Here is a 24,854-nt window from a genome sequence, read left to right as displayed (position 1 = left end):
TGATTACATAGTATAAAGCCATATATATATATAAAAAATATTATATTTTTATATAAAAATATATATATTTTTTATATAAAATAACTATTCATGTTTCTCTGTTGTCAATGACCTCCTGTACTAAAGTATTAACAAATGGAGCGGGGTACCCTCTTTCTATAAACAAGGACTTTAGAAAATTGATCTCCTGTAGAAAATCACCAAGAGTGCTGGACTTTCTGGAGGCCCTGATAAATTGTCCTTTAACAATGCCCTTTTTTTGATAAAAGGGGTGGCCACTTTTGAAATGTAAATAAGAGTTGGAAAATGTAGGTTTCCTATACAGTTTAGATTGTAATGAATGGTTGTCTAAGTCTTTGTATAATGTAACATCCAGATAATGAAGTTCAAAATCACTAATAGTGTATGTAAAAGACAAGAAATGAGTAGTGGAGTTAAGGTACTCAATAAAATTTATGAAGAAAAAGTTTTTCTGTTTTATGAATTTTATATAGTATATAGTAATGTATAATGTTTTGTAATATGATGTTGCTTTAAGGCTTGATTGTTAGTTAAGATGTGGGATGGGCTGAAGCATGTGGTTTTATGGTTTCTCCTATTTAAATGTTGCAATATTGTGTTTATTTTATACTGATGAAGGGTGTAGACCCGAAAGCTTTATATAATAAAGTTCTTGGTGTGGTATTCTTGTGTCGTCGGAATTTTTTGGCAGTAGCACCAAAGTTGTTTCTTTTGACAAATTCCATACACATCTCAGTGTCCTTTTCCAAGGGGCTTCTCTGCTATGTTCAGAAGATCATGGAGAACCAAGTCTCAGTTCATTGAATATGTATACTTATGTATACTTACATATGTATGCAATGAAAATGGGAGATAGCATCTGTTTTCATATTGATTGTCATGAAGACAGTGATGAAAACAGCTTTGAATGCATCATATCTAAGGGAAGATAGCCACAAACTAAGATCATTGAGAAAATATATGACTGGTTATCTATAGCCATGAGTGTACATGGCAAAACAAGTTTTACAAAACCTGCTTGTAAATATGTTGCACTTAATTCTGGGGCTGTGTAGCATAGACTGGCTGTAGCAATAAAAACAAGCATCTGTCTAATGAGGTGTGAAACAATTCAAAGAAATTCTGCTTGAATCACTAGTAAGTTAAAGATTTACATTTTGGACTGTCCTGTTTTGATACAGTCTGTGGTTTCTCTCCATCTTGGGTTGATATTTCCTGATGATCTTTGCTCATGACTAGCTACACATTATACAGCCTCAGGGATATATTCCCAAGACCTCCTCTCATCTGCACTTCACTCCTGTTCTTGCCAGACACCTTGCTGATAAGTTGCATTGAAGTCAAAAGACATGAAGCTTCTTCATGCTGTAAGTTTCTTCTGATGTTTTTTTTTTCAGTATAACATTTCTGCTAATGTTATTGCATACGGCACCAGTCACTTGCTGCTGGGATATAATCTGTTAGTTGCTGGGTCTGGATTTTTTTTAAGGAATTCCATAATCATACCTTATTTTCGCCAGTGGTCTGTCAATCTCCCAGGGAAAATGTAGAAAACCATACTGACACTACCCCACTGGACTGTGGGAGTGATGCCTTCTATTTGTTCGCCAAATGAGAGCAGTCCATAAACCCTAAGAACATCTGCAGGAACAGTTACAACTTTGAAAATAGTCTTGTAGTCTAGCAGTTGCATACTGCTGATAAGTTTGATCAGTAATTTTTCTTTTGCTGCTGTTGTTTTCAAATCGTACCTGAATATTTGCTAGTAGTGACTCTGTGGCTGAAATTTTAAACAGGTGAGTTAAATTCCATAATGACATAAGCAGGGCATTGTGTATGTCAGTATTTCTGTGCCTTCATCCTATAATTCAGCAAACAGTTTAAGAGACATTGGTAGGCTTAGGATCCAAACTCAAATGCTAGCCAGGTACAATTTGCAGTGAAATCAGTTATTTATTTGTTTAATCTCACTAGACCACTGTCCTCTTTTCAAGGAAGACCAGAAGTTTTCCTTGGCTTGGACACTGGGAAACTATCCCTACTCATTTCAGTAAATGCCCCAGGGTTTTAAATTCTTTAATTTCCACCAAGATTACCACTAACTCAGGCATATAAGAACTCTGTTTAACATCTCATCTAAAGTACCCCAAGAGTGCAGCCCCCACCCCCCCAATCCTGCAGTATAGTACAATGTCAGTACTGATATTTGAATCAAAGCACTTGGTGTGGTAAAAGAATGAACTGCCTTCTTTTCTTCTCTGGCATAAAGGGGCTAAGTGTGTAACTTTCTGGTCTTTTATCAGTTCTTCTGAAAACACTTCCAAGCTTGTAAGTTTCTACCATTTGGAGAGGGAACTATATATCTACAGAATGCACACACAGTGTTGTTGAGGGGGCAGAATTTTAACCTGCTGTACAGATCAGGTACTAATATCAGCAACAGGAAATGGCTTGTGTTGATTGCAATTAAGTTCAAAAAGCTTGCTTTACAGCTGGATGAGAGTGGATTTCAAGATCTACTGTAAGGATAGATTTGAACTAGTGGCTAAGTTGTACCAGAACTGAAAAAACACTGATTATGAGTTAGACCTTAGCAGCATAGAGATAGTTGCAGTTTTGTGTATTCCATTAGAAGATTATATAAAACAGACTGATTTTTCCTTTTGGCAGTGGTTCAACAGCATTTTTGCCAATATGTTGGCAATTTTAAGACAGACCATCTGTTTACTGTTTGATAGATAATAAATTATACATACATTATACCATAAAGTATGGTGCATGGTGGTTAATAACCATGGTGTTTAAGTCAGTCCAGATAACCATTTAGTTCTCACATAGATACCTGTTCCATACCCTAGTTCTGATGCTGCCTTGCTGTCCCCCAAAAAACTTTGAACTATAATTACTTACACTGTGCCATTACCTCAGGCACAGTTTTGCAATGCTGTACCATCCTGTCTATTCAGGAGCATTTTTTCCCGTCTTAGAATGTTTCCCTTCTAACTACTACCCTTATCTCCTCCTCCTGCTCTCCACTTCCAGCCCTCATTTTGTTCTCTTACAGCGCATTATGTTAGATAATTTCATTCCCTACCCTTTCTTTTTTCTATTGTCTTTTGTGCATGTACATGTGTATGTGCAGGGCTGGTCTTACATCAGCTGGGGCTATTTGACCCAATCAGGGCCCCCACTAGGTAATGAGAGGGTCCCTTTGCCTTCTATGACCTAGTAAAGTGCAAAGCATTTTTCTACATGTAGTCCTACTTCCAAAGTATTGTCAAGTCTCAGTGGAGCAGACATTTCCTGTCATGCATTGCTCTAGTGGCTTGTTTTGTATTATTAACAGCAGCATCACTCCTCTTGTATGTCTCACAGTATTAGCTGCTCATGCTCCCATAGTAGTCAGTTGATGTTGCTTAGTGTTTAACAGGATTTTTAAGCTAAAATTGATCAGATTAATAATCTGAATTTGTGCACTGCCCCATTTGGAGGTTGGCTAAAAGCATTGGAGGTTGGTAAACACATAGAAGGTTGGCATAATGGTTAAGATGTTTCCTTTGCAGACAAATGGTACAGGGTATAATTCTCACCTTTGGGAAGTATGGCTAGGCCTTAAAAAGGCTCCTGGGTCATGAGCCTAGTAATCAACTAAGAAACTATAAGAAGATAATATGAATGGGCATAATTTGAGAGGGTACTGTTTCCTTTTGCTTCTCTTGCTGACATGGGATTTATGATTTGTTACTATTAATGTGTACATTCACAAGGAATAATTCAGAGGGCATGAAAATAAGGAGTAATAAGCATAAACAGCAGGCATTGTGATGTGAGGTAACTTGTGATCACTAAGTCACAGGGAAGAGCAAATAAATGCCAGAGAAGTGAAGTGCAAGGTGTGCTGAGTGTGACAGAGGTGGACAGAAAACTTGGATGAAACTGCAAACAGCAGCAACAGAAACAGTTTGACTCAAAAATGTACTGTAGGGGCATCACAGTTTCAAAATCATGTACAAAACTGGGGGGGGGGGGCAAGAAAAAACTTTAAGATAGAAAATGTTTGAACTGACTGGGGAGAAGTGTATATAGGAAGCTTAACAAACTGTGGGATTTTGCATGTTCTCCCTACATTCATGTGTGGTTTCCTTAAGGTTTTCTGATTTTTCCCCCACCTACCAAAAGCAAGAAGCTTAGTGCTAGTCTAAATTATTTCTGCATGTATCCTGAATGTTGCCCTTGTGACCTGGGATATGTCTGCGGCTGGAAAAAATCTATATGTATTAGTCCACTTCCCCAGCTTAATATATAATTAAATAAATAAAAATAAATTTTCTGAACTAGTTTTAAGTGACATGGTATATGAGCAGTGCTGTTTCTAAGGAAATGTCTGATATTATAGCTATTATTATTATTATTATTATTATTATTATTATTACTATTAAGCATTCTGAGGAAGTTCAACAGTTTTATTTTGTCTTATGGGAATGCATTGAATGTAACAAGATATGCAAATTAACTGTGTAGGGAGCGCCAACTATTTAGAACACATGTATGAGAGGACTGGAAGCCTATGAATGAAGACTTGGGAGAATGTGTAATGAAAGTTAGAATTTTTTCTTGCTTTTTTTGCTCCCCCAAAGTCCCACTGACTCATTTGTCCAGGACTTCCTGGCATCCAAGGACAGTGGGCTTGTGAGGAGAGAGAGATGTGGACTGTGTTGAGTCAGATTTTACCAGGTTTCATGTTTCAAAATGAGCCTGCTTCTTAGTAACACGGTCTGCAAGATGATGTCCGTAGCAAAGGCACTGGTATGTGTAGTGTACTTAGCTTACAGACATATACTTTTTTATTATGTTATGTATTTATTTAAAGTTTATTGACCAAGGTAGTACAGAGAGCCACCCAAACTGTTTCCAAGCTTAGCATAGCAGAAATACAATCAAATAAACAAAAAAGTTTAATCACTATCACTGAAACAGTGGCAATGTAAGAGCAACCATGCAGCAAGGTATGTTAGGGTATTATGTCGGATAATTGGACCCACTTATAAGCAGATGTGATACAAGAACTCATTAAAATCAGTATGACAAGTACATCATAACATCATTTAGTATATAGTTTCTACTGACAAAATAACATACAAAGAACAAATTAAAGTATACACAAATGTTGGGCATGGCATGTGAAGGAAAGTAAGAAAAAAGCAGCAACACAAACAGATTGACTTATAAATGTACTGCAGGGGTATCACAGTTTCAAAGTTACCTACAAAATTGGGGGCGGGCAGAAACTTAAAGCTAGAAAATGGTTGAACTGGACTGGGGAGAAATGTGTACACAGAAAAAAAAGTGTGTATGGGTGGAGTGAGAGACAAGGAGCAGTGTACAGCTATTTTCTACCCTAGTACAGGAGATCTGGGCAGTACTAAAGGAGTTTGGGAACAAATTTACTGGTAAATCAGGGTGCACCCACCTGATGAAACACCATATAGCCACTGGACCTCAGTGGGCCATTAAATAGGTCATTTAGAGTGCGCCTGTGTGAGTTAAGCAGATCCTGAGAGAAGAACCACATAAGATGCTGGATTTGGAGGTAATCCAGGAATCCAATAATTAGCTTCTGTGTTAACATGATGGAAAAATATTAGCTAGTAAATAAACATATTGCTTTATTTTTAATACAGAGCAATAGCATATATTCTTGATACCTAATGTGAAATTGCCTTAAGTCCAAAAAAGCCCTAACAGTAAACCCCAGCTAAAAAGTTGAGATCCAGTGTCGTCTTGGTAATGGTACTCTTAGAGAAATGTTTTTTAGTAACATAATGTGTAGGTTTAGGGTTAGGGGCAGGAGTACTGTTAGGGTTATAGTTGGGGTTAGCACACATGAGTGAGGTAGGCAGGGAAACTTTGCCTTACTCCAGTGATGGTAAAGTACCCAGCAGTATGATTACTGACGGCCGGTGGCTCTTTCGTATTAACTGCTGTCACTCTCCCCTCCAATCTACGTTAGTTACAGCTTGCTGAAAGCTATTCCCTTCCACACCTCTCAACTGTCCAGATTTTCACAGAATGTCCAGATTTTTGCCCTATAATTTTGGTCTGTTCCTCACAAAATTTGTGGTTTTCAGGCTAATCATTGAAGATTGACAACACTAAATAATGACAGGCGTTTCAATTTCAAACTTCATATCCTTCAGGAAATACATGCTAACATAATCTGTCATGGTAACAACTTTCTAAGTTTATAAGAGCAACATTTAAAATCTATCCCTATTTTTGGACCTTTGTCTCCCCATTATTTTAAGCTTTCTCCAGATTTCTTGCACTAAGAAGGTGAGAGCTTTGTTCCCTTCCTGGATGGGAATCTAATTCCTGCTGCTGCTGCTGTTTGTCTGTGTTTGTGTGTGTTTGTGTGGGGGGGGGTTACACATGTCATACTAATAGATGAGTATACAGGCTGTCCACTACTGGCAACTATTCCACTCTACTGTAATAGAATGCATAAGTCCTGCAGACTGTAATTATGTCATTTAGGGTGTTTACATAAGAAACAGGTACATTCTGAGTCACTTTACATATATTCTAAGGAATGCGTATTCTTGTTTTCAACATGTACACACAGGATGCAGCATGTCCACTGAATGGGACAGATAGAAACTGAATAACTTCAAGTGAGGCAGGAGCAGGTACTCAAGATGTATGGCCTTCAGATGATGGGTAGAAGGGGTTTTACACCAACCATTATGGGGTCATGTGTGGCAGTTTATTCTCTGAGACATAAATAGGGTGGGTGGGTACAACAGCACAATGCCCACATTCACTGTTGCTTGGCTAGCATGCTCAGACATGTCTAGCAGAAGGACACAAAAGACTGCAAGTGGGAGATCCACCACTGTGGGTGGTCAAGCAGGGTCAAACAGACTGACGGACAAGGAAGACTTCCATATATCATTGGGTGGAGTGGTTGAAAGAAGACTTTCCCTAAGCAAAAGTGTGGGTTTTGATTTTGACCTGACCCATTCCATCAATGTCTTACTGGGTGAGAGACCAGATTAGTATTATACAGCAATGATATCCATCCAATGTTGTTAAACTAGTGGGTGTATCCTAACAAAGTAGGCATATCCTAACAAAGTAGGTGTATCCTAACAAAGTAGGCATGATGTACATTTGTTTTCATAGACACATAAGAAATGTGATCACAAAAGAGGGTAGGCTGCATACCAAGGAACTGGCTGTACACAAACCTTGTCTTAAATATCACAGGGTTACGTTTTAGCATATGAAGTGTTCACTATAGTGTTTTCTATGTTCTGCTTTGTCTGAGTAGACACAAACATACATAAGGGTTACTATGTCCAGCCCTGCTCCATTTAGGAGGTGAGCACTAGTACATATTTCTAAAGGATGACAAGAACTTGCAAGTGTATCTGTATAAAGGTGTATATACCAAGGCCTCTTATGGTCCATGTGATTGTTTGCCTAGTAGTGTTCTTATGATCTATGTTCTTATGCACTTGATGTCATAAATATCACAGTCACAACGTGAGGTGTAAGTGGCACTGGGCATTAGGCAACAGATGTACAAGAATGGTACCCAGGGACAGTCTGCTGCTACACTGTCCTTGGAGGAGCTGGTAAGTGTCTTTTGTGACCTTCATGATGATGTTGTCCAGTTACATGAAGACATGAAAGCCATTCATTTTGGTGAGAGCTGTTGTGATAGGGGCACCAGCTTCTATAGAATTACTAGTGCCATCACATCTGGCAAGTGTATAGATTAACAGTGTTGTCCATGACCAGGACAGGGTATGGCTACAGCACATCTGTGAACATGGCCATTGCACTAGGCAAATTCAACATCACTATTCAGAGCTGTCAGAAACCCTAGTACCCCTCACCATGGACAGCCAAAGTATGAGCAAATAGGGCTACATAACACTAAGACAAATTCCCCTCATTAGCAAACATCATCCAGTTCTGGGTCCCATAATAACACCCTTTTCCTGCACACTCTATACAACAAAAGCACAACAGCAGGTTAAGATACTGAAGCAGAATACCATCCATGCTAGGACAGTCCATGAGCCCTGACCATCTTCAGTGGCAGAGTAACACTTAAAGATGGGCACGCAATGTGTTCTTATCCATGTCACAGAAGGAGATATCACTGACACAATCTATCCTTCTAACGATCCCATCCCTGGCATCTCATTTTAGAGGCATGTTTCCCACACCCATTTCCTTTTGCTTGTCTTATATTACTGGATCCATTGGCTCTTATGTATCTGTTGTCTTTTGCCCATACCCATTTGTGTTGACAATATTGTATTACAGTGTCCATTGCTATCCATTGCAAACAATGATGACTCTGATCCATAATATCTCTCCATCCCAATCTCAGTAATGGTTTCAGGGTTGTACACAGGGGTCATGAGGCAGAGTTCCAGGGTGTAGCCAGCATCACCTGCTAAACACAAGACAACACAAAATAAAATCATCACATTAGTGGCATATATACACACACACACACACACACACACACACACACACACACACACACACACACACACACACACAAAATCACACAATGGTACACAACTGGTTGTGTTCCCTTGTGAATCACAAAATACCTGTCAACTGAGGATATGGTAACTTTTTGTTTTGATGATTTTCTGGCACTGTAGGCCAGGGAGAGCCTTTACAGCAACAAAAAAGTAGTGTATAGCACCCAGTACCTCAGAAGTGTACAATATTTTTGAAGCCACACATAGTGTTGGCTCTCTCCTCTTCTGTCCTGGAGAACTGTATTTGTTCATTAACATGTAACACCATAACATTAAGAAGCATGTTGAGAATCCATGCAGCCCAAATCCTGGAAAATACCCAATGTGCCCCAGCTGGTCACTGAAAAGTTCATGTTTCTAGAATAGGAAGCGCTACATATACCTTGGTATTAACAAATATATGAAGACCATATATTCCCAGATATTCAATTTCTTGGCAAAATACATCAACCGACCTGTGGATGATATCACTGTCCACTCTATAGAAATCCACTATCTGGTCATCAGTGAGGGTATGATCTGTCAAGCACTGCCAGCACTGCTAATGAGCCCTAGGTCTGTACGGTCTATATTATATCATTGAAAATTTACATCATCAAATGGCATTTCATTGGAAATGCCATTCACTGAACCCCCTTCATGTGGGAGGCTGTGCCCACTACACCCCCTGCTAATTATATATACCAACTCCGAGAATGAACTACAGTGGGGAAAGGGCAAATTTCCTGATACCCACTGTAATGCAGTCTCAGTCAGAATGATTCGACAAACGGCATGTTCGATAAACTGCTGTTCAAAATCAGGTTTGATGATGTGAATCTTCAATGATATAATAGAGACCCAGTATGTAAGTATGCCCAGCCTTGTCAACTGAGGCAGTTGGTAGAGTAATGTACTGTTGGTCAACACAAACACATGCAACTGCGAACATGACCAATACCTGCAGCTGTGATACTTTTCCATGTACTTTATCCCTATATATCACCATACACTCAAGTTCCACAATGTCTTTGCTGACAATTATGAATGATGACATTTTTATATGCTTCATTTACATGTTGTTATGCACTCACGTCTCTGTTCATTATCAATTACATCTACACATGTTCTCATTACATGCACTACATATTCTGCTGTATAAACTGCTGTGTGACTGTGCAACTAAGGTCTATGAATCAGAAACACCCTGTGCAATGCTTAGAACCATGCCAACATCTCTTGTATTTTACATAACTTTCCTGTGAATTTCACCCCTTTGCCAGTCATATGTTGTCTATTTTGTGTACTTTATGTGATGTGTTACATGTTTAAGTTTAAATAAAGAATTAAAATTTGCCTGAAATATACACATATTGCCATAATAATATATCTCGGAGTTCACATCCTTACTTGTTCATATATTCATAAGTTCATAAGCCGCAGTGGCACAGCGGTAGCGTTGTTGCCTCACAGCAAGAGGTTCTCCTGTTCGATTCTCGGCTGGAGTGCCTTCTGTGTGGAGTCTGCATGTCCTCCCCACAGTCGTGTGGCCTCCAAAAGACATGCATGAATGGGCGTGCCTTCACTGAAGGTTGGGCATTGGGCTGGCAACTCGGCACCATAAAAAAAAATCGACTGCCAATCATGAACAGACCGGAGTTCCGCTGTGGCGACCCCTAACCGGGAAAAGCTGAAAAGACAAGCAAACATATTCATAAGTTCATAGGTAAGTACTAGACTAGATGTCCTTGTTGGCCATTTTAAGACTAGTCAATTTCCCTTTTTGTCCTGAAATTAACCTATCCCATTTAAATTTCAGTATAGCCTGGCCCTACTCATCCCATGATTGATGATTATATATTGCCCCTAATGAGAATAACTGTGATCATAAAGCATTTAGGAGCTGCCTGTGTCCATTAGTAGTACAGGGCAATAGTGGGGTAAATTTTCTGTTTCCCATCCATAGATCCAAGGTGCGCTTGAATATTGACATGGATGAATTATATTTTTTTTTGTGGATAGCGAAACTGTTCCAGAGGAGTGGTATCCTCTGCGAGATATATCTGTTCCTCCAAACTGCTCTGTTTATGATGCAGAAGAGGTTTATATCTCTAGAATAAGCATTTTTGATGGCATTTGACTTGCTGATGTGCAGTAAATCCATCAGTATTGGGTTGAAGGATGGCTTGTATGCCAGACATAGGTTACCTTTTAGCAGTCTGTTGCATATTGAGTATAGTGATAGGGCTTTGAGTCGGTCCATGTAGGACATGTTCTTTAGACCTTGTATCCTTTTAGTAGGGTATTGCTGTGGGCATTCCAGTTGTTGCATATGTCTGGACAGAGAGAAATGCCAAAGGGGGCATTATATTCAATGACTGGCCTAATGAGAGTTGAGTAAAGGGGGACACTGACATCTTTAGATCAAGACATAATCCTATTATTTATAACTGTGCGGGTCAGAAGGACTTTCTTAAACCAACAGACACATGTTGGTCAAAAGTTAGGTCACTGTACTCATAATTTATCAACAAATCAATAGTCCTGAACAACTGTGTCAACTCTTAGAGGTGTATTAAAGACCAGCATTGGTAGAGTTTTTAGTAGAATCTAGAACAGAAGTTGCCATTAAGAAAGGAATAATTAGTCGAGCATATAAAATATTGCATGATAATGATACAAATCAATCAGAGGAGGTTAGAAAGGACTGGGAAGAGAGATTAGATAAGCAATTCACAAAGAAACAATGGAGGGATATATGTATGTCTCCCAAATATGCAACACAATCTGGAAGATTTTGAATCTTTGCCTGGAAGGGCTTACACAGATATTTTTATACCCCAAGCAGACTTCAACATTTTTTCCTCAGGTAGATAGCAAATGTTGGAGGTGTGATGGGGCAGAAAGAAGTAACTGGGAACAGTTTATCTGGGAGTGTAATAAGTTGGTAGACTTTAAAGATTCCCTGCAAACTGCTCTGTCAGAGATGCTGAGTGAGCAAGTTGGAATGACTAGAGAAATGATTTTTCTGAGCTATGAAACAAACTCGGAATTGCCTAGACATAGTAAGGCCTTGCTGAGTCTACTTCTGATGGAAATCAAAGTGTAAACCAACTGTACTAGAAGTAGTGAGGAGAGTAACAGAGTTGCAACAACTGGAACTGGGATGTATAGAAAAGGGTTTGTTTGGATCTTTAAAAAAGAGTAGGAGCAAATTACATAGGAAAAATGGGAACTGTGAGATAAATACATGCAGAGGAGGAAAGAGATTTAAAAGAAGGCAGGATTTAAATGAGCTATGTAATGGTTGACTAACAATCACTGGATATGTTAAATGTGGTGTATAATGTTTGTGGCTACAGTTATGTCTCACGGTTTGGAATGTATAATGTTTGCAATTGAGACTGTGTCGCTATGGTTTATTGTCATTTATATAAATGCAACATGGTCTATGTCATAAATGACAATTTAAACAAGATGCTTCTTGTTTAAAACAAATTCTTAGGGGTGTATTGTTAATGTGGTACTTCCCCGGGGTAGGCAACTTCCTAAATATTGCAATAATGCATTTTTTTTGGCATTTAGTTTCAGTCTGTCATTTTGGCACCAGTAATTTATTTGGTGCTATTTATTTATTTATTATTTGTATTATTATTTTTTGCCAGTTATTTATTTATTTATTTTATCTGTCTATCTCTCTATTAATTGAAAAGATACATGTGTAATAAAGTTGTTAACAGGTACTAGTATCTTTTTCCAGGGGCAGCCCAGGAGCACTGTCTGGTGAAATAACTTGGTGAGGCCCACATTACGTAAGCAAAGGAGAAGTAAATCAGAAGCTGCACTACAGAAAGCAGCTTGTTTTCTATATCCTTCACTGTCTTGTTTTCTATATCCTTCGCTGTGCAGTGTATGAAAAGCTGCAAGGTATCACAGACCAGTGTTATATACAACAAAACATGCTTCAGACTATGGGGGCTACTATCAATTATTGCCTTTCAATATCCCAGTGCCTTTCAAAGGCATGTATGTTAAACCCATCTAGTCAAACCAGTACAACAAATAGATATGGCCTGGGTGGAACTGTAAGTATATAACAATGGAAATTCAATATCTGTAGTCCCTTTGATACTGTCTCTTTAATGTATTACTGTGGTCAGAAGTGCCTCCTTCAGTTACCCCAGCTATTGTATATCAGTAGTGTTAATAGCCCAGCTATAGTATATCAGTAGTTAGTAGCCCAGCTATTGTATATCAGTAGTGTTAGTAGCCCAGCTATTGTATATCAGTAGTGTTAACAGCCCAGCTATTGTATATCAGTAGTGTTAGTAGCCCAGCTATTGTATATCAGTAGTGTTAACAGCCCAGCTATTGTATATCAGTAGTGTTAGTAGCCCAGCTATAGTATACCAGTAGTGTTAGTAGCCCAGCTATTGTATATCAGTAGTGTTAGTAGCCCAGCTATAGTATACCAGTAGTGTTAGTAGCCCAGCTATTGTATATCAGTAGTGATATCTGTAGTGTTAGTGTATATCAGTAGTGTTATTAGCCCAGCTATTGTATATCAGTAGTGTTAGTAGCCCAGCTATTGTATATCAGTAGTGTTAATAGCCCAGCTATAGTATATCAGTAGTGTTAGTAGCCCAGCTATTGTATATCAATAGTGTTAGTAGCCCAGCTATTGTATATCAGTAGTGTTAGTAGCCCAGCTATTGTATATCAGTAGTGTTAATAGCCCAGCTATAGTATATCAGTAGTGTTAGTAGCCCAGCTATTGTATATCAGTAGTGTTAGTAGCCCAGCTATTGTATATCAGTAGTGTTAACAGCCCAGCTATTGTATATCAGTAGTGTTAGTAGCCCAGCTATAGTATACCAGTAGTGTTAGTAGCCCAGCTATTGTATATCAGTAGTGTTAGTAGCCCAGCTATAGTATACCAGTAGTGTTAGTAGCCCAGCTATTGTATATCAGTAGTGTTAGTAGCCCGGCTATAGTATATCTGTAGTGTTAGTAGCCAAGCTATAGTATATCAGTAGTGTTATTAGCCCAGCTATTGTATATCAGTAGTGTTAGTAGCCCAGCTATTGTATATCAGTAGTGTTAATAGCCCAGCTATAGTACATCAGTAGTGTTAGTAGCCCAGCTATTGTATATCAATAGTGTTAGTAGCCCAGCTATTGTATATCAGTAGTGTTAGTAGCCCAGCTATTGTATATCAGTAGTGTTAATAGCCCAGCTATTGTATATCAGTAGTGTTAGAAGCCCACCTATAGTATATCAGTAGTGTTAGTAGCCCAGCTATTGTATATCAGTAGTATTAGTAGCCCAGCTATAGTATATCAGTAGTGCTAGTAGCCCAGCTATTGTATATCAATAGTGTTAGTAGCCCAGCTATAGCATACAAGTAGTGTTAGAAGCCCAGATATTGTATATCAGTAGTTAGTAGCCCAGCTATTGTATATCAGTAGTGTTAGTAGCCCAGCTATTGTATATCAGTAGTGTTAATAGCCCAGCTATTGTATATCAGTAGTGTTAGAAGCCCACCTATAGTATATCAGTAGTGTTAGTAGCCCAGCTATTGTATATCAGTAGTATTAGTAGCCCAGCTATAGTATATCAGTAGTGCTAGTAGCCCAGCTATTGTATATCAATAGTGTTAGTAGCCCAGCTATAGCATACAAGTAGTGTTAGAAGCCCAGATATTGTATATCAGTAGTTAGTAGCCCAGCTATTGTATATCAGTAGTGTTAGTAGCCCAGCTATAGTATATCAGTAGTGTTAGTAGCCCAGCTATAGTATGTAACTATAGGTTCACATGCATGACGAGACAAGCTCTGTCTCACTAAAACCATTTCTGTCTTTACTACAGGAATTTGACCCATCTCAGATCTATCGTCCTGAGCTGGACAGGACAGAGGACATGAAGACAGCTGGCTTAAGGAACTACCAGGTAATTAAGAATTTGATACACGTTAATTGGGCATGCAAGTAATAACTAGAACTGAGGTAACCTAGTAACAAAGCAGAATCTGGGTAGTATGGTGATAGCAACAAAGTGAGATTAATAATCAGTTTTTAGTGCCTTCATAATTTATCAGTGAGTGCTAGGTATGTAATGGAGATAAAGTACAGAGAAGGAAAAAGCATGACATCTGTGGTATTTTCAAGAAAAAGAGAGAGAGAGAGAGAGAGAGAGAGGGTAAAGCCAGTAAACTCTTTTAACAAGTTTCACCGTTATAGATCTGGATTTGAGTGACTCCATTTTTACGAGTTTTGTGACTCTAAGCAACTCCTTTAACTTCAACTTCTTCTTCTTCTTCTTCTTCTTCTTCTTCTTCTTCTTCTTCTTCTTCAGTGCTTCTTGACTGTTAGTAAAATGAGGTACATATGCCTAGTAATTTTAGTTACCAAATTCATTTGAAAAAATAATTATGATTATTTATGTATATGCATGAGGACCACCCCACAAGCACAAACACTTCAAATAATTTTAAAGTACATTTCTTTCCCATCTGGCAGACTGCAGTTGATAGGGGTGGAGGCTAGACAGAAAATATCAAAAGTAAGAAACTGTTGAAAGGTAGCAATAAAAGGAAGCTATGTAACCATGTGAGCTGCTAACATAGGAATCAGCGCAGTGTAATTGCTTTCTCTCTTACTTGTAGAACATACATACTCGTGCAGCCTAAGAGCTTGCTCATCCTCACAGCTATCTTTTGGTGCTATCTATTGTTCTTTAGGTCCCTGAATATAATTATTTTGCATTTTTCTTGTTTGTCTGACTGCAAACACAAAAAAAATCATGAAGCATATCAAAAATAGACCTGATTTCCTTAAAATCAAGTAAGACACTATTTTCATGGGTATTTTATTTATGCATGTATAAATTGGAGCATTTACACAGATACAAATATGCTGAATGTTTCTTTGACATCAGTGCACACTTATTTAACCAGTCTATACATTCCCCTACTCTAAGCTTCAGTGTCTTGTAGTCATCTCAAAATACCCCCACACACATGTTCTACACCTACAATTGCACTGACTCTGGTTAAGTCGGACCATCATGCAGTGATTTTCACAATTAGAATGCAAACCAAAGCTCTCACAAACCCCGCTATTTTCAGACATTTCTCTATGGCCAATCTACTTTAACTGTATGATGATCTGAGGGGGGTTTGGTGAGCTATTCCCTTTTAAGGGCCCAGTAGCAAACACAGTTGCATTCAATGAGAGCTCCTGTTCTCATAATCACTCCTGCACTGAGACCTCAGTCCAATTTCATAACAAATACAGCACCACATTTAGAAATAAACCTCTTTGTTCGAACCCCAGCATTAAAATGTTGTATAACAAAAGGTAAAAAATACTCTCCCTTAAGAAAAAGCTGAAAACACAGCACCTCACAGTTAACCCCAGTAAGCTAAAGAAAGAGCTTAGAAATAAAATCAAATGTTCAAAGGCTAAGCATGAACTAAAAAACACCAAGTCTGTCAATGGCAGCCACAAGTCCTTTTTCAAATAAGCTGTGAAACTTAAAAATAATATCCAGCACTGTCCAAAGCTGATATATAATGGCAATGTCTACTCATCCCCTGAGGACATAGCTGGCATACTAGCAGACAAATTTAATATAAACATCTTCAACTTATCTCCCTGCTGTCTTCACACCCACAGCCCACTGGGGATATTCCCAAAAGATCTCCCAAGAACAAGTCCTCTAAGAAGAAAATGCTAGCTCTATGAGGCCTGATAACAGGCCAGGGTGATTTCTGATCATTATAAAGCACTGTGTAACTGACCCACTCTAAGATCTGCTTAACCTCAGCCTCTCATCCAGCCTTATGCATTAGGCATAGAAAACACTTATAGCTATACCCTTCATGAGAAATTTCCCACCTCTAATCTGGGAAACTATACGTCCATAAGCCTCATTATTATTCACCTCAGAAACTTAGACATTGGGAGTCTGAATTCCCCACTCTAACATATGTTTGGTATCTGAGAGGACAGGTCTGGTTGACTTCTTTGAAAAGGTCACTAAGGCCTTGGACAAAGGCAGGTTGTTACACACAGCATGCTTTGACCTCATTAAGGCTTTGACTCCATGCCACGCTCAGGCCCAATAAGCAAGTTAGTCAAACTAAATGTAAATCCCTACATTACCCAGTGGATAGCTAAATGGCTCATAGGAAGAACCCAACAAATTAAGATTGTCTTCTAAAACTCTTTTTACCAGCAGTATCCCTCAGGACTCTGTTTTTGGGCCACTCATATTTGGTATGTACTTCTCAGATGGCAAAGCTGATGTCAAGGATCACTGGCTAACTAAGTTTGCTGATTACTCAAACTTGGCACCTTCATAAACTCCCCACAGGACTCAATTGACTTTACAGGTATAGACAGCATGTACACATAAATGTGCCTAGACCATGGCCTTAACTGTAGCATAGTATAGTATCCTTTGGAAAACAGGAGCATCCATGTTGTTACCACATAAACTGTACCCCAGAAAATCAACATTGTTATTAGAACCATAAGCATATCTACAGTATTACATTGGGTTGAAATGGCTAGGCTTGAAATGACCTCCAAGTTGATAGCCTAGTAATCTCCTATGATCCTATGTAGTCAATGAGCTCTTCTTTGATCAGCTTGTATCCACAGTAATCAGAAAGTCCTTCTTTGTGGTCCAGGTGATCATCAGGGTATATTCTGTAGACCCAGGGACGATATCATATCTCTCTACTCATACCTCATTATGTCCATTGTTGAATACAGTAATTCCTTTGGCATGTATCTGTTCAGACACTTGATTCAGTTCAAGAGACCCCATGTTCCTTAATAAGAAGATAAAGGCTTGAATTCCGTTACTGGGGTAGAACATATCAAAACCCTTTCTACTCTGGTCTCATACAGACTCCTTAACGGTGATTTAATTCTAGCAAACAAGGCTTTCAATGACCCCATCTAGAGTGACCTCTTTAATGTTTGAAAGTGAGGAACACCATGAACATCCTGCAAAGGAATTCAACCTTCACCATAAAATAAATAGAACCTGCTGGTTAGATAGATATCTCACTCAAAGAATTATTTTCCCATGGTACAGACTCCACTTGCATATTAAATAAAGTAAGTCTTTTATCCTATTCAAACAAAATCTGTTTGAATGGATAGTAATTGTAAATTTACCACTGGTTTAACCTCATAGTCCCTATTGGAAAAGGTAGCATGTAGCAGGAATTGCTGTGGGTAGGCTACAAATGATCATTCAGACCCAATGCCTAGTAACAACCAATGAACCTATGAAACATTCCTTATCCATCAAGTAGTTTTTGCCAAATTCAAGATGTGGGCCTCAAAATTGTGCACAGTAATGTCTGTTAAGAAGAAGCATTCTCCCATAATAGCTGTAGGGGAGTTATAAAGAAAAACATGGTGGAAACTAAAATGTTCCGTATTTCCAGAAACTGTAAGACAGCACACTTCACTATTACAAACAGGCGTAGGAAGGATACACTAGTCCATCTCTTCTAACTAAGGTCCAATAAGTTTATGTCCAGACAGTGCTTCAGAGGCTGCCATGAAAAACAAGAATGTAAAGCACATTAGGACAACAAGATTAGAGCAATGGAAGGCAAACATAACATTTTAGTTAACCTCCTAGCAATGCATTTGCATTCTGGAGAACATATTGCCCTTCACCAAAGCATGCATAGGACAATCAGTTTTATTTTTTTCATATATTTGCTGTTCTTTCTAACTGACTGTCTTACTTTACTGATCCAATTTATCTAACAATGTAAAGCTAATTTTCGTTGTTGTCCTATAGAAAGAGAGGCTGCAGTGGTTGTCCCCTCTCTGTGGGCAGCAGAGTGGCTCATTATAAGATCTCTGCCTCATAGCGTCTGCATCCGGGGTTCATTCCTGACATCTGGTACTACCTGTGTGGAGGCAGCATGTGTTTCTCATGTTTATGTGTTTTTTTTCTAGGGACTCTAGATTCTTTCCACCCTCTAGAAATGTGTGGGTTGACTGACTATGCCAAAGTGACTAAATATGCACTGTATTTATCCTTGCACTTGTGGCCTGGGTCATGATTCAAAAATTCCCATGGACCAGCTCAGTTCAAGAATACATTTTTCTGAATCAGTGAGTCCCATACTTATTTTAAATTTTGTTTGGAACTGCTAAACACTGCTTGCTTTCAACAAAAATAGGTAGCACTAGTTAACATTTTTCATGTAGGCGAGCTCCTTTTTTGCATTTCTACATCATTATTCTATACGTACAATTTTGTTTAGGGATCTCAGCATTTGATTAGTTTCAATGACTTGTTTACCTGTTTACAGAGACTTTAAAGTAATGCATTATTTTCAACCCTAATTTGCTTGTTTTTCAGAGTGGAGCTCTGCTAGATCGAGTTTATAAAACTTACCAAGAGATGCACACAAACCAGACAGTGGAGTTTGTCAGAAAGAAGGTACTGCACTAATTAATGTTATTTCCTTGACACAGGCAATCAGACCTCTTAAACTATGAAATTGTATAATTTTTAGTTTTTTACCATGATGTAATGGGCAGTACTCAGGTCTTGCTTTTAAAATTCAGGATGCCCATGTTGCAAAGAATGGAAGAGCTAATCTGTTTGGGTAATATTTTACATTGGGACTCATCTTCTTTGGGTCATGCATTCATTGGGCAGGCACAATTGACTGACAACATTATATCATATCCTGCACTTACAGTTTTGATGGCAGTAGTCGATGGTTTAGCCTTTGAGACGAATGTTACAAATAATTAAAGGCATTGATGATGACAATAATAATAACAATAATAATAGCAATAGCAATCTACTTAAAAAAAACTCTTTTGTTGTTTCATTGTCTATAAACTCAAGGAGGACAGGCATTCAGTAGATTATAAGGCAGTGATCTACCTGTCCATTCTAAATGTTATATTATACTATATGCTTTCTGCAACAGTTTACGTCTCTGTGTGTATGTGTGTGTGTGTGTGTGTGTGTGTGTGTGTGTGTGTGTGTGTGTGTGTGTGTGTGTGTGTGTGTGTTTATGTACAAAGTTATAGAATAATAAATATAATGAGGTTATACTTAGAAATGAATAAATGAATTTATAATACGTCAGCATATGAATGTATTCAGAATACTCAGATATCAACACTGTCCCTTTAAATGGGTGGAAACATCATCACAGTGAACGTGACAGCAGGGGTGGTATGATGTAGCATGCTCTGCCCATGCATAATGTGAGTCGCAATGTAAAATATCACTGCCATTTGCAAAGTGGTACTTACAGCTTATGTGATCCGTAAAGATTAGACTAGGTGGGCCATGATGTCTTTATCTCCTGCCAAAATCCATGTAACTGTGTCCTGTCTAGCTCTGAATAGTTTAGGCATGCACTCTGAAAAAACAAAGAGAAGCAATGGTTTGTTTAGAGTAACAGCAGACATCTGGTGATGTGCGAACTCTGTATGACATATACACGTGGTTTTATTTTATTTATTTATTTGCTTATGATGATGGTAGAAAGAATCAAAGCTTCATACGTGCATGTTTTCTATTGTTCTCCACCCCCTACAGCTTGCCAAGTGGGAATATTGTAACCATGGAGAGATGACAATTATGGAAATCTTGAATGCCCTGGATGATTTGATAGATGAGTCTGATCCAGATGTGGATTTTCCAAATTCCTTCCATGCCTACCAAACCGCTGAAGGAATTCGTCAGCAACACCCTGATAAAGGTACAACTCTTGTGAAAATGAATTTTTTGCATGGTGATAACTTTTTGCAACTGAGTATAGATTTTGAAGCTTCTTAACAGAAAGATAGTAAAAAGATGTCTGGAATCTGTAAACAGGCTTATACTGGTTTAGTAATATTCCAGTACTAAATAGAAGTAACTGTACTAAAGAATAAAATCCTGTTTGTTAAATTGTAGTACAATCTGATATTTGAACTATTTATTTTTTAGCACCTTGATTGAAACTTGATAACTCATAAACCTAAACTGTAATATTGTTATGAATGATAGGGTGACAAAGTGGTTGAATGTACTGTTCGCTTTAAATTTATTTTGCTTAGCTAATTCAATAAAATCAGTACTACAACCAAAATAAACTTTTAGATTCAGTTTTCTTATAAACAGTTTAAGATCAACCAATGTTCCCACTACATCATAGTTCTTAGAAGGGACGAAAGACAGCCCCTTAGCCAATATATCAGCTAATATATCAGCTAAATCAATAATCACAGGAAATGAAGTAATTAAACACTTTAAAATCCTTTGTGGTGTTAAAAATTATTGTCCCTCTCAATGTCCAAAGTTCCAGTATCATGAAACTAACCAGAGGTAGAGGGACAAGCTTCTTTCATCTCTGGTTCGTCGGTTACTCGAACAATTCTTCCTCCTGTTCCCCCTTCTGTTGGTATTCTGCTGGCCACAAGACAAAGTCCCCTGAAAATTTGAACGATTATTAGTCCTTTGGTTGTAATTGCCATTGCTTGGATTATTATTAGACCCATTTCTATTTTGGAGTCTTTCGCTCCGACGAGGGCCTTCCATGTTAGATTCTGAATTTAAAGTGAACAGTACATTCAACCCCATTGCGCATCCTACTTTAGCCACGTTTGAACGTATTTGTGAATGTGATTTTAGGAGTTTAAATTTGTTCAAATGTAGATCTAACTTTTCTAGGTATAATAATCTTGATAATAATGAATGGAAATTGTTAAACACTCTGATTAATAGTAGCCTCAGGATTTCTAAGCCTGATAAAGGTGGTAGCATTATTTTAATGAATAATGATTATTACACATCTAGAATGGAGCGGATGTTAGATACTGCTAGTTATGCTAATGCCTCTTTGAATGAACTTAATCTTGCTTATAAGAAGATAAGATCTTTCTTGAATAATTTATTTATAAAAGCTTGTATTTCCTTGGAAATATTTAATTTTCTTTCTGTTCTAGCACCACAAGTCCCCATCATTTTCGATATACTGAAGATAAACAAGGACTTAAGTAACCCCCACTCCACACAATAGTAAATGGATGTAATTCTATCATGTATCCTATGGCCAAGTTTGTAGACCACATCCTTAAGAGATATTTGACTGATGAAATTCAGATTTGTAAGGATTTGTGGTCTTTTTTGAAGAATGTGAGTGGTTTGGGTTACAGGGACAGTTATAATTTTGCCACGATAGATGTTAAGGATCTATATACTGTGATCCCACATGACCTTGGGATTGACTAGATCAGCCAAGTTTTAATACGGAAGGGCATTAGTGCTGAAGAACTGTATCTGGTACAAGAATTCTTGGACCTTATACTCACTAATAATTTTTTTCTATTTGGCGATACCTTTTATATACAATCTAAAGGGGTGACTATGGGGTCCCCATGTGCGGCAAGCTTTGCTAACCTTGTCATGTGTTATTGGGAACGCGAATATATTTTGAACAATAATTCATTTGATGAATATATTTATTATTACTCGTGATATCTGGATGATATTTTTATTATATTTAAAGGGCAGGTTGATTTATTCCACAGATTAGTCGCTTACATGAATAACACTACTGAATTTTTAGAGTTTACAAGTGATGTTCAGACAGATAGTATTTCCTATTTGGATATCTGTTTAAAGGAAGACAGAGTTAAGCAACAATATGTGGTCACCATTTATAGAAAAGAGACTTATTCCAGTTCTTTTCTTCATTATTCTGGCTCCCACCCAGAATGTCACAAAAAATCTGTCGTAAAAGGGCAGTTAGGGCCGCAAGGATGGTCTCTAACTTTTCTGATTTTATTGAAGAATGGGACTTTCTTAAAGATCTATTTTTGAAACAGGGGTACCCATTATTTTTGGTTGATAATCTAGTTAAGGAAGTTACAATGAAAGGGACTTCTGGTTATTTTAAAGCTATTTTGAATGACTCCCAGAGAGTGAATTTGAGTCCAGGCGAACTTAGTTTTGATCTAGATACCACCCATGATAGTCCTTCCATCGATTATTCCTTAACATTTATTACCCCCTTTAGTAATGATGCATTTTTGTTGAAAATAATTTTGAGTAAGAATTGGAATCTAAGTACATCGGATGAAATTATTAGGTATAGGTTACCAAGTAAACCAACAGTTATTTTTCGTAGGGGACGTAATTTAAAGTCCTACTTTGAATATACAAGAACTTATAGCCCTAGGATTAAGGGCATGTTAAAATGTGAATCGTGCTCCTTTTGCAGATTTATCGATTCAGGCCTATATTTTTACATAAATAATAAATAATATTTGCCTGTAATGGGAGAGATAACTGTAATTCCAAGAGTATTATTTATTTGGCTAAATGTAAGCACTGTCCAGTTTTCTATATAAGCAAAACCAATAGAAGATTAAGAGATCAGCTATACGAGCACAAATACTCAGTTAAAAATAAGAAAGTTGAGAATGCACTGGCAAAGCATGTGTCTATTAACCCTGAACATTGCTTTACTGTCTGGGTTATAGACCAGATTGGGGCTAGAATTAGGGGTGGAACCATTTCTTTATGGTTAGAAAGATGCAAATTATTATGGCAACTTAAAGTAGATGCTTTTAAATACCCAAACATTAATGATGTATGCTCCATAACTTGCATTCTGAAGTTAAGGAGTTTGATGAGGTATTTTTTTGTGATATAAATCATATGATTTTATGGAAAGCTGTTTTTTCTTTTTTAGTTTTTTATGTGAATGTTTTTAGATAAACTGCAGTTATATATTTATATATATATATATATATATATATATATATATATATATATATATATATATATATATATATATATATATATATATATGTGCGTGTATTTCTTTATGGTTAATATTTTGTAAATTATCATAGTATTCCATTTTGGTTAATATGGGAATTCTCTGGTACCTTTTTGATGGTTTATTACAATTGATTTTTACTAATTGATTCTTACTAATTGATTTTTCAACTAATTAACACCATGTGACTAAGTTGGATTGTACTTAAATGCATTATTTTCTATGCTTGTGTTAAGTCTGAAGAAGCACTGACATTGCACTGTACGAAAGCGCTTACTTTATTAAAGTTTTCTTGGGAGTTTCAGTGTACCTCTGAATTCTGTTTCCTTTTTGTTTGTTTTTTTTGGACAGTAGTTTGTGTTTCTTTGTTTTATTGGATTTGGTTTGACATCCTAAAATATGGCAGGATATGATGTCTCTTATCAAAATTAATGCTGGTTGTTTGACCTTGCAAGGTATAACGTCCCTAAACAAAATTAACACTAGTTGTTTGGGTCCAGACATATATTTATCTCAATTTTCTGCACAATGTGAAGGATAAGCTGGTTAAACTTTTACATACTATATTACCGAATATCTAACAGCATGGAGAGAACAGTAATGGAAGTACAACAAGAAGGTCGGAGGGCTTTACTGCTGCCTGATCTTCACCGATGTGGATTTACTAATGATGGAGCATGACTTTTAAACTGTGAATCATTAAGGAAGTTACAGCAGCACTACATGAAGGCATTACTGTGCTCGCAGCCAACAGGCATTAGGCAGTTTATATAATTCTACATGACAGTTTTGCTGATAAACTCAAGATGCTAAATGTAACACACACATTATTCAATGTGTCAGACAATTACAGCAAGTCCACATAGAGAATGTTCTGCTAGACCCTGTGAGACATGACAGCAGGAAAAGACCTCTGGGTTACTGAATATGTACACAGCCACAGAGTTGTTGACAGGGTCACATTTTCTCTAAATGTGAGACTGTTACTAGAAGGGTTAAAAAGAAATAAATATGTGGGGTAACAACACTGGCTTATCTTTGAACACCAAAAAATGCACTAAAGTCAAGTCTGGGAGAAAAAATGCTTCTCCCCTTCACACAAAAAGAAGTTTTAAGGAGACTGCAAACTAGGCGCCATAGTCGATACACCAGCGGACACATACATCCTACAAAAAGGCCTCACAGAAACGGACAACTGGTGCCGGAGTCACGGCCTTAAACTAAATGCCAAAAAATGTATAGTCATCCCCTTTGGGAAAAACAAAGTACCCACAAATTACAACATAGACAGCAACCCACTGAGTACGGAAAAAGTAATCAGAGACCTAGGGACCAAAGTCAACAGCGACCTCTCGTTTGACACCCACGTTGCCAAAGTGGTTAGAAAAACATTCTACCTTGCACACCTCATCATGAAGGGATTCACATCCAGATCCAAGGATGTCATTGT

At 37.7% G+C, this 24,854-nt stretch overlaps 1 protein-coding gene across 1 annotated transcript in view; it reads left to right on the top strand.

Annotated features, from left to right (window-relative positions):
- Positions 1-24,854, top strand: part of MIOX (myo-inositol oxygenase) — a 197,777-nt gene that overhangs the window by 110,039 nt on the left and 62,884 nt on the right. Inside the window, exons 2-4 of the mRNA XM_044087313.1 lie at positions 14,437-14,517; positions 18,970-19,050; positions 20,173-20,335. Coding sequence (XP_043943248.1) covers positions 14,437-14,517; positions 18,970-19,050; positions 20,173-20,335 — 325 coding nt within the window. The remainder of the gene's footprint in view (positions 1-14,436; positions 14,518-18,969; positions 19,051-20,172; positions 20,336-24,854) is intronic.

Source organism: Protopterus annectens, chromosome 11.part0, assembly GCF_019279795.1.
Source record: "Protopterus annectens isolate FY-2018-M chromosome 11.part0, PAN1.0, whole genome shotgun sequence".
In the NCBI taxonomy this organism is placed as follows: domain Eukaryota; kingdom Metazoa; phylum Chordata; order Ceratodontiformes; family Protopteridae; genus Protopterus; species Protopterus annectens.
The sequence above is the reverse complement of the archived record's forward strand: the minus strand, read 5'-3'. Positions and strand labels throughout refer to the sequence as shown.